We start from the raw sequence: 11615 nt of genomic DNA, 5'->3' as shown, positions 1-11615 counted from the left end.
CCTTTTCTGTCTCAGCAGGCATATGTGCTGTTGTCAAAGGCATCAGGGTTTCTAGCTAAGGCAGTAGCACAAAACAGTAGTTAAACTGGTATAATAGTCATTTCTGTTAAGGAAGATCACTTATGCACTTATAGGTCCATTGATCACGTACCGAACCAGATGAACATACATTGTAGCAACTCCCCAGCTTGGTTCTGAAGCTGCTGTTTTTAATGCACAAATACCCACTGGAGTTCCCCCTTTACCCAGCACATCAAATGCTTGGGCAGTGGCGTGTGTCATAACTTTCTACAGACAAGTAGAATTGCATATGTTCGTTTCACAGTTTGCCTTAGGACTGTCTGTAATTCCTGAGGTTTGATGTTTATGTTTGGTGTAATCATTGTCCATGATTAATCTACTTCATTTTATTGAAATATTAATTTCCCTTCCCCCACCTCCCTCATTATTTGATTTTTTTTTAAACAACATCTGTCTTCAAATTTGTAACTCATATACTCAAATGTACAGTGGGACAGAAAGGCTGTACTGGAATGCTTGAAAAAGATCTTTAAATAAAGAATTTGCTTCCAGAGTTGTATCACCACAAATGTAATATTCTTTTCCCCACCATACACTGCCAACTATTTGTTTTGTTTTTCAAGCTCTGTTGTGACTGTCATGATAACCCCAAGCCTTAACCTCTGCCATAAAAAGCTTTTGATAAGCAAAGCTATGCCTACAAAGGCATTCAGCCAGCAACAGCCCGTGCAAAGGCTGTGCAAAACATCTCTGTGCTGTCAGCATCCTCTGCCGGCTTTATTTTGTCAGGGCCAGTCCTTTTCAAAACAACTTTTCATTGGTCAAACAACTTTGCATAAAACAGCAACAGCAAACACCCAGAAACTTCCATGCCTTAATGGCTGGAGAACAAGCAACCCCAGACGGCATGGAGTCTCCTGAATCACCCTTCTTTGTTCCCTCTAAACTCTTCACATTCCTGATGGCCTCATCGTTAAGAGTCTAATGTTATCTCAACCACGGGGCTTTCCAACCCCCATGGCCACATTCCCAAAATCTCCCCCTTTTTTTATTAATATCAACCATTTTCTCGACACGAATTACCACTCCATATATAACAGTAGTAAGGGTCTTGTAATCACTGCTTCAAGTAAATTTTGGAGACAGGGTGTTGAGAAACCTGGTGGACAGTTTTGCCCTTTCCTCATACCTGCCCTTTTGAAGTAGTTGCGAAATGGCTGCCAGGTTAGTCTGTAATCAGAGCATTTGTCCCATAATGAGTGTCCCTGTGACCTGCTGGTTAATTTACACCATCTGGAGAGGAAGGAGGTGGCTGTGTTCCAGCAGCACCATGGCAGTTCCCTGCCCAACCTCACCAAGATAGTAGTGGGAGAGCAAAAAAGCAGTGCTTGCTCTGGCATGGCACATTCAGAGAAGCTGGGCCGCTGGGAAGGGCTGGAAGCTTTTCACCGGAGCAGAGGGCAGCCTGCATCAACGTACTCTCCATAGCCCACCTGCACAAGGGGTCGTGGCTGATGACACATGGGTTTCCTCACTGCTGTTGGGCAAGAGCCTTGCTCTGTGTGCAAGCACAGACATACATCAATATTTGCATTCGTAACCTATGCTCCCCCAGAAGATGTTACCTGTCATGCAGCACTTTAACCTCTCTGCAGCTCTCCCTTGAACTGAATCCCTGCCCCTGGGAGGTCCCTCTGCCCCACAGAGCTGCAATGGAGCCCAAGGCAGGCATGATTGCAGCGAGCTGTCATGTCTCTCACCAACTGTGATCTTGTGCTGGAGAACTGGATGCTGGATGCCTGTTGAGGATTTTATGGCTCCAACACCAGCATTTGAGCTGCCCTCCATCTTGCAAGACACTATTCTCACGGACCCAGGTTTACAGTGGAGAGTTCACAGAAGGCTGTGGCTTTGCTATTGCATCCTTAGCAGGGCTTTTGTACACCACAGCCCCAGAGCTGCCCCCTGTGCCACACAGGATGTTGCCTTGTAGGTCTGCTCGACCCATGCCACAAGCCAGTCTCTCTCAGCCCGCCCCCCTACCCCCAACTCCCAGTACCCCTCAAGCCCCCAAACACAGCAGGAACCACATCACTGCTCCCCACATGGATGTGCTGCTTGGATGGATAAGGCTCCTTCCACCCTTCTGCCCTTGCATCCCAGAAGAGAACTGATTTAAGCAAAATAGGTTTCAGTGCCTTCCCTCTCTCCCCCAAACCCCCCCAGGAATGAAAGATGAGGCTCTAAGAGAATCATTCGGCTCCAAGACAACTTGCCACATCTATTCCTGTCCCAGCAGCTATCCTTCTCACCCAGACAGTACCCCTCTTGCCAAAACAGCTACTTGTCACCTCTCTGCACTATACAGTCACAATCACTTTTAATACTACTCTAGCTGTAAGGGCAATAATTAATAACACAACATTTTCTGAAAAGAGTAGCATCCATTTCTTTCTGCAGCCTAAGAGTGGTATTTGGTTATACTGAAACCTGCCTGATACAATGAAAAATCCAACTTAAGCCATCTCCTCCATCCCATCGTGAACTTACATTGCTGAATCCCAGACTAAAGCTTTTTGGATAGACCTGTGCGGTGCCAGGAGTTAGACTTGACGATCCTTATGGGTCCCTTCCAACTGTTATAAATGAAGTCTCAACTCAATCTGAATTTTGTAATATTTATACTTATAAAAGGTATAGAAGGCAAGTAAACAGCGCTGAGTGTGCGGGGAGTCTACGCTCCACCAACACGCACACACAAACATCAAACATTCTAAATATACAGAACATTGTTTTACATACTAAACCTGAGTATGCCTATACATACGTACAACCAGGAAAGGTAACAAACAATCCTTTAAGTTCCATGACTTAACAGTCTCCATTTTCCATTCCTTTTGAGCAGTATGTCTTGCTTTAAGTTGTCAAGCAACTCAGCCTTCAGGCCTTACGTATCCCGTTCTTCCCAGATCGAAGAAAAGCGTATCCATCTCCTTTTCAAGGCCATCGAGGCCTGGGTCAAAAGGCACGTCCAGGTCACCAGGGGGTGTAACAGCAAAGGCCTGCGATGGCAGTAGCGGTGGGGGGGGGGGGTGATGGTGTAGCAGTCAGATCAGTAAAGGAGCCCGCAGCTCCCTCACTGTCTGGCAAACCACACGTTTGTGATTGTGGCCTCACACGGCTCTTTAAGGCCTCAGAGACTGCTCGCCAGGTGCCGAGCAATTCCATTGCAACCTTGTCGGTTTTAGTTGCAGAGTCCCACACCTTGACATTATTTTGGTCCCATATTTCAGGATCATAAGCTGTCTGATTGTTAATAAGGAGAATAAACTGTAAGGTTACCAGGACAGTCTTTGTTTCTAAGGACGTATGATTCCCCATAATGCGCAGCTGCTTACCAGCGAGGGGCAGTTGTGTGCATGGCTCCACTTCTCTCAGCGTGAGCTTCTTCCCAGCTCCGCTGCGCCCATTTCCAGCAACTTTCAGTACGAGCTTCTCTGAGCAGTTTGCCGAGTTTGGCCAAACCGATCTTCATGAGGTGATCAATGTGCCTGTTCCCGTCCTGGTCTCCGTTCCGCTAGCCTGTTCCTTTTCATTCCTTCTTTCTGCCTCCCCATTGACGACATAGCTTCATTACATCGCGTTGCCTTTTTTTTTTTTTTTTTTGTCTTGAGGACAGGCTCCTCTCTTATACCCTTCTCTCCACAGCAGTTCTTTTCAAAACAACTTTTCATTGGTCAAACAACTTTGCATAAAACAGCAACAGCAAACACCCAGAAACTTCCATGCCTTAATGGCTGGAGAACAAGCAACCCCAGACGGCATGGAGTCTCCTGAATCACCCTTCTTTGTTCCCTCTAAACTCTTCACATTCCTGATGGCCTCATTGTTAAGAGTCTGATGTTATCATTAACCACAGGGCTTTCCAACCCCCATGGCCACATTCCCAAATCTCCCCCTTTTTTATTAATATCAACCATTTTCTCAACACGACTTACCACTCCATATGTAACACAACTTGGGATATTCTATGATTCCCACTCACTTTGAAACCAGACGGGGGCTGGCTTTGCCAAACCCTTCTCCGTGCACAGTAGCAGTCAATATCAGCATCCTTCACTTCCTCTCCCTGGTCACCAACACATGACTACAGCCATTTTTTGACAGGACCGGGTGGCCCTGGAAGACAGAAAGCGGGCTGAACTAACAGCTACCTGGCCAGTGTTCTGGCTGATGCTCAAACTCAGTTTGCTTTTACCACTTGCAGACCTTTCTCTGCTCTTTACCGTAAGCTGACCAGAGCAACCTGAGATGAATTTCACTGCAGTCAGGAGAAAAAAACCAATACATTCAAAGCCCACAGCATTTGCAGACTGAACTTCCTGTGAGCTTCATGCAACAGGAGCCCGGTAGTTCAAAGCCCTGCTTTCCCACTCCACCTTTGGTGGCGTTACACACAGCCTGGGACCAGCAGGAGATAGTGCAGCCCTGGCAGCGGGAGGCTGACCTGAAAACTGAGAAGAGGGACCCTTCAGCAAGGTGGGGAGCACCATCACTGTCTAAACTGAGATAGGGAAGAAATTAAACACAACCTGCACATGCTTTCCCTCTCTTCAGACTATGCCTCAACAGGACTTTGACTCTTTATCAGAGAAATGCAAAGTTTTCAACTATTAGGACAGTGGTTGTTGTCCATTGCAAATCTTGATTCCCTTTGAAAAACGTTTTTCACTTTCTTTTTTCTTGAAGAAAAAAAAAAAAAAAAAGCCTGTTACACATAGCTACGTGCTTGCTTTCCATGAAAGCCACTGGAGGTCCCCACCAGAAGCTAGGGAGCGTGGCAAGCCGTACAGTGAAGTCTTCCCAAGGTCTGTGGGTTGGTGGGTGTGAGCATCAGAGCTGCTCTTGCCCAAGCCACACGCCCTCTGAGGCCACCCAGCACAGGCAAAGACAGGGCTGGGACCCTAACCCTCCAGAAATAATGCCCAGTGCACTCCCCAGCAAACACAAGTGACCACCCGCATTGCCTCTGTCATTTTTTGGCTAAAAGGAAAAAAAGATCCCACAAGCACATAGTAATGTGTATTTTCTGTAGGTTCTGTGAAAGACAAAGTGCTCACTGTAAATAAACAGCCAAACTCCACTTCTGGCTTGACACAACTTCTAGGAAGACCAAGAGACTGCATTTGAACTCCCTTTGGGTTTATGTCCTACGCAAGTAGCCTTAAAGGCATCTGCTGATGGATGATCAGACTAGTGGTTGTCCTCATGAGGATTTTATGGGCTGCCCAGCATCAGCAGGACTGCAACTCATCATGCCTCAATCCCAGCAGTAATGCAAATCCGCATCCCAATGGAAGGACACCGCCTGGTTCAGTCCCCCACCAGCTGGCTGTTCAGCATACGCTAGCAGCCTGTCCACCACAATGAGCTGAAGTGCCAAGGGAAATAGAAATTCAGTTATTAATCGAATGGGCACGGCTCAGACTAACCCCTTCCAGCTGACTGCAGGCAAGTGCAAAGGAATGCTAATCCCCCTGGTCACAGAGGAAGGCCTGCTGCATTTCCTTACACTAATAAGGACCTTCCAAAGCAGGTATTAGCTCACCTTCATTTATCCTTGCATGTTGCTCAGCCCTACCACTGAAGTTACGGTTACGAGGGCCCTTTTTTAGGCAAACTGCAGAAGTAGCTACTGAATTTTGATCAGAGGAGCTTGATTTTTTCACCAACTTTTCAGTCCGGTGCATCTTATCAGTTTCAATTTAAGGTCAAAAAAGAAGTTTACAACAGATTTCACACAACACTTCTTTCCCACAGCTAGAAAAAAGTATCTATTATAATGCACTGAACCTTTCTCAAGCCTTTCTTCTTATTTAATTTACTTTGAAATCAGATTATGTAGCCAGTTCAAATAACAATATTCACACAGAGAAGACTACAAATTAGACAGCTGTGTGGCTGTGCTCCAGTATTATCTCTCACTCCTACCACCGCTTACTCCACCAGACACTCAAGCCAGCCAGGTTCAAGATGAAGACTTTCAGCACCCAAAGCCTCATCTTATGAGCAGGGTTTCACCAAGTTATCACACAGCCATCAGTAAAAGCTTTCAAAAGAATTCATCTCCACCAGCAACAAACAAAACAGAGACTATCCCCAAAAGAACCCATAAGAGACTAGATTGAGTTCATAGGAACATACGTCTTGAAGACAGAAGAAAAGCTCTAAATTTTTTTTACGCAACTAACCACAAGTTCTTTGCATCAGTCAAAATGAAATTAAGCACAAGTTTTAACCAATCTATGAAGAGAGCTAACTCATTTTTGCCAGTGAGAAAAAAAGGTTTAAATATCATACAGCGAGAGGTTCTGCCACACAGACCATCCTGGAACTAAGGGTAGGAGGGCATCTCACCCTCCACGGAGAGAGCAGTGACCCCAAAAGAACCAGTACCCAAGAGCACACTTAAATACACTCTGAACACCCCCCCCCACACACACACACCACCAAGCCTTCATGAAATGAGTTCACATTTAATGCAGTAAGCACAGACAGTTAGAATCATCAGTAGAAATGACTTTTACAGCCAAATAATACACTTACTGATAAATACCAAGAATGCAGCATGAGTTCTAGTGTTAATCAGCCAAGGAACACGGTAGGTCCAACTTCATCAAAGCCTGGTTTTTAAGTAGAGAAAAAATGTTAGCAGCCAGCATTGCTATGTAAGTAACTACCACAGTGAAAACCCACCTTCTTTAGCATTACCAAGTCAGAAAATAGTTTAAAAATGGTTGAAGAATTAGTAAACATATATATTTGGGGATCTTAATCTGTATCTCACCAGATAAGGTCAAGTTCTGCTTTAGCAGTTGTCCTCTCCGTGAGGAAGATGATTTAAGTTTTTAATACTTCCTCCTCTTGCCACGTCATCATGGAGTTTGACTTTAATCATTCTTTACTGTCTGCCTTCCCTGGATCTATACGGCCTACTCTTATAAACACTGTCAAATTCTGCTGGCTTCACAAACTAAAATGACACTCATAAACCAAAACCAATTATACAGAGATTCACAATATCAACACTGCATCACTGTGGATGAATGTACTGGTGTTCAGAAAACAAAACTGTATCAAATGGTAGCAATTTACTCTTTCTGAGGATAAAGAAACATGGTACTCATCAATTACCACTCCCATTTTAAAAATGTTTATTCAGCTGCAAATGTTGCTTCTTTCCAACAAATGCAAAACAGCTTTTTGGTGGTAAATAGCAGTTATTTATTTGAAATGAAAAAAAATACTTAAGTACCTGAACTATTGCATTTAATTATGTATTGTAATTGTGTTACTCTACCTTTTTGCATTGGAGACAAATATACAATGAACATTCAGATATCACAGATTGCACACTAGATAGTAAATCGTCAGGCCTTTTACATAACCACCAAAAAACAGATATTAGATTCTACAATATAGTACAAAATTCCACACTCCAGTCTTAGCCAGTTATCTTCAATTTACTCCTGATGCTGTACAAATAAATGGTCATTTAACTAGGGCTTACAAGTTAATAACAGGACAAAAAAAATATACATTGTACTGACACAAAAAGTCAGCTCTGTTAATAGTCATGCAACAAGTAACCAAACTTGCTGAAATTAAAAATACTTTCTAAAAACAGTTGTAACTGCATAAATATTTTATACACAGTTCATTTACTGAAACAAAAGAAGTCTTTAAATGATACAGAGCAAATATAAGTATCTACCAATTTTATACATAAGAAAGTGCAAAATAACTTATCTAAAGTGTTTTGCTATTGAATTGATGACTGTAGGCTGGAGGCAGCCAACTCCTCTCATAAGCGTGACATTACAGTTGCACACTACATATGAATGTTAAGAGTACATGAGTAAGTATCCTACAAAGAACAAGGCAGGTGAAGATGTGTGAGGTACTTGCAGAGATTACAGTCTACTGATGTTAGTGTACATGAGTATATTTTTGCGCAACAAATTTTTACATGGAAAACAAAGTATTTGCATTAGAACCTTGAAAAGAAAAACCACTCCCAAGTGAACAAAGCGGTTGCCCACAGCACCAGTTGCCAGAGGGAATACCAGCAGGTGTTTTGTTTTGTGTTTTTTTTTTTTTTTCCCTTCCACACCTCTTACTTGTGAGAATGTGTATTTGGAACAGCTCAACCAAAGAATTAAGTCAGAAAGCCGTGGTTATCAGTTTGCAAAATGCAAATTTGAACTAAACTTTATGTTACAGACTTTGCAAGGCATAACAACCTTGATTTTAGCACGCTGACAAAAGTAAAACACCCAGATCAACAACCATACAACATGCCTATGTGGTCAAACATCATCAACCATATCACCACCCACAGCCCATGATCTTCATGAGCCTGCACTAATACTATCTGTCAGATTTTTCTTTCCATGTTTAGAGTATATCAGAGTTACTGTCACAGTAGCCCTGTTTTTATTAGGGTTTAATAATGTGGCTGTAAAAGCTCTAGTCTGTGGAAATTAATTCTTCCTTAAATTTGGTTTTGATTTGAAAACTGGAGGCAGGGAGAGGGAATCTCTGAGTACTCAAAGGCATTTAGTAGTTGTTAAAATAGCCTTTTCTTCCAACAGAAAAAGTGTAGGCTACCAGCCTATCTTCTGAACTATGCTGGTTTTGCATCATTTTGTGAAGGGTCAAGGCAATGTTAGAGAGAACATCTGGATACAGACATTCAAACACTCCACACACATTTGAGGACTTCCCCCCTCTGGTTTTAACAATAAATCTGCCAAGGGAGCCATGCAATGTAGCTACTTCATCATCATCACAGTCCGGATCCAGAAGGATCTATTTGGGTCAGCTCATTTAATCAAACCTGTTTTTACTCTAGAGCCCTTGCACACTGCTGAGTAGTCTTTCTGTTCATTTAGGGACCTAGTATACATACCAAAACAGTAATTTATCTCATTTTACAGACCAGCACATACATAATAAACAAACTTGTATCAAAATACATATTTAACCTTCAGTGCATAAACATGTGATACCAGGTTAAAGAGTAAGTGGTCAGGACTAACAAATTATTCTCCCCTAGAAGCCCCAGTCAAGAGAAGACAGTGTGCCCCCTTGGCATTGGCAACCCTCTGGAAGTTGCTCATGCTACCACAGAGGATCCCATATTTTCCATGCTGCAATTCCAACAATAGCATTAACCACCTGCAGTCCAGGGACCAGAGTCCACCCAATTCACTCCAGCGAAGAACAATCTCACCATCTGGAGCAAAGACACTCAATGACATTCTAGCGGAGCCACTTGTCTTCTGTTGGCTTGGGTCATATCCTTACTGTTATTTAGAAGAACCCACTGCCAACGTACCTAGATCTATATCAGTTTATCACTCATTTACAAAATACATACATATACATTAAAGAAACAAAACAAACAAACAAACAAACAAAAAAAAACACTGTCAAGACCTCCTTTGGAGAGTAGTCCATGGGCCTATCTGATGCATGTGTTCCAATCTCAGTGGATGTCCGTGTCTCTACTTTATCCCACATGTAGTGCAAAACAAGTGAGAGTAGTAAAAAACAAACAAACAAACAAAACCTGCAATTTAATTCATATTAAAACTTTAAAAATGGTAATGGAAATCTACTGCTGTCCTCGAGTTCATGCCATTTGCTGACATGTGAAGATAGCTCTGAGAAGCATTTCTGCCAGGACCAGCACTAACCTGTTTCAGAGCAACAACTATGTTGTTCCAAACATTTTTTTGCAAATAAGCTACGGGACAGGAGGTTACATTATATGCACAAGAAATTAATTCTGTACCTGTATGCAAGCCAATTGCTATTCATTTAAATAAGGTAAAAGCTGGTTCTTGCACTGCATGAATCAGCTGCTAATGAACATTAAGTCATTAACAAAACTTTAGCTCTGACATATGTATAAAAGAGGCCTTGTTAAATATGAACAACACGAAGTGGTAAACAATTTGGTATAAAATGCAACCAAAGTGTACAATTTTAGTTCCTGGTTATCTTACAGCTAGAATAAAATATTCCAAGTACTATTTTCAAAATTTTTTTTTTCTTTTGAAAAAAACAACATGTAATCCCATGAATAGCCTTTTTTTTTTTTAAATAAAGATATTGTGGGCAACAGAAAGAACAAACATGCACAGACTGGATTTTTAACTGAAATACACATAATGCCTTTGAGTTTTCTTTTTTTGTTGTTGTTATTTAAACATTCATATTTAAGTTGATAGATGAGATAAAGATGCCACACAAAGTATAGCGGTTAATCTGAAATCCCGTGTAACAGGCAGTTAAGTTCATATTTAGATAAAAAGGCCATTATATCTATTTACATATAATATAACTGTGTATCTAACTACACAGTTGCTTGCGAAGAAGGCAGATTTACAACTATCTTCTAAAAAGCCTTCCCCTCCCCTCTCGCCCCGGTAAAGGTAACTAGCTCTACAAAAACAAGACAAGAACTGATGTTTAGGATAAGTGAGGATTTTCTTTATACCATGTCAACAGAGTTAGAGGTTGACAATTCTATTATATTTGAAGTTATCAACTATGTCTTACTGGGCCTTGCTCTCACTTAAATATGCCGTTAACCTCATCATTCACCTTCCATCAACACAAATCAATTCAGTGATCCCTTATACTTTCAGTGCTTAAAAAGCAGTATAATCTTAAGTGTAAACAGACAATATTCTAATCCCTTCTGATCACAGCACAGTCCTCTCATGAACTCTTGTAGTGACTTTGGGGCTGGATGGGCTCTTCGTTTGCCAATACCCTATCAATTCCTGGGCCCCTCCTCCAAACCCCGCTCGTGCTGCAAGTTGTAGAAACAGTTCTGGCAGACTCTGACCGGAGATGAAATCTTCAGACGCTTGATTTCAGACTGAAACCGACTGCACCTGTAGAGGAAAACACTGCTGTGATCTCTGGTCCTCTCCCAGACAGACCATTTTTTTTCCCAGTTGAAAAAAAAATTATCATGACTTCAAATACCAGAACACCATTCAAACAAATTCTGATGTAGAAATAGAATGCAGCCTGGCAGAATAAGGATTTAACTTGTACGGTCACCACAGCATCAATAATATGACTCTGCACGTGAGGTAGCTTCCAAAGAATCATCCTTACTATTTTTGACTCTAAGTGCGGCTGCATAGATGAAAGTACTGTCTCCAACCCCCTGGACAAGAAAAGAGACTCCCACCTTTGCTCCTGGCTAGGGGGAGCTCATGTATATCCTGTGTTACATGCTTTGCTGTCTGAGGCTGCATGTTACTGAAATCAGCATCCTTACAGTCCTGTGCACTGTTTGCATTTTGACTGTGTTGCTTCTAGACTGACAAGATAAGCTATTTGCCGAAAAAGCTTTTTGTTTGTTTTTTTTTTTTTTTCCTTTGCTAAGATACTACGCCTAGAGTTCAAGACTTTGTCTCCCTAGATGGGTGACAGGGAACTTTCAAAACTGGCACCAGATTTCATTCTCAGTTGACACTTATTGTCAGCTGAAATCTTAACTGTTTTTT

At 42.1% G+C, this 11615-nt stretch overlaps 1 protein-coding gene across 9 annotated transcripts in view; it reads right to left on the bottom strand.

The window, feature by feature from the left end:
• Positions 1-7281: 7281 nt before the first annotated feature.
• WDFY3 (WD repeat and FYVE domain containing 3) overlaps positions 7282-11615 on the bottom strand; it is a 190970-nt gene continuing 186636 nt past the window's right edge. For all 9 annotated transcript variants that reach the window (XM_084518372.1, XM_084518373.1, XM_084518366.1 and 6 more), the window contains one exon: positions 7282-10991. In XM_084518372.1, coding sequence (XP_084374498.1) covers positions 10871-10991 — 121 coding nt within the window. In that variant the 3' untranslated portion in view covers positions 7282-10870. The remainder of the gene's footprint in view (positions 10992-11615) is intronic.

This window comes from Aythya ferina (assembly GCF_964211825.1).
Source record: "Aythya ferina genome assembly, chromosome: 4".
Classification (NCBI taxonomy): domain Eukaryota; kingdom Metazoa; phylum Chordata; class Aves; order Anseriformes; family Anatidae; genus Aythya; species Aythya ferina.
Note: the sequence above shows the minus strand (reverse complement) of the source record. Positions and strands in the feature narration are given on the sequence as shown.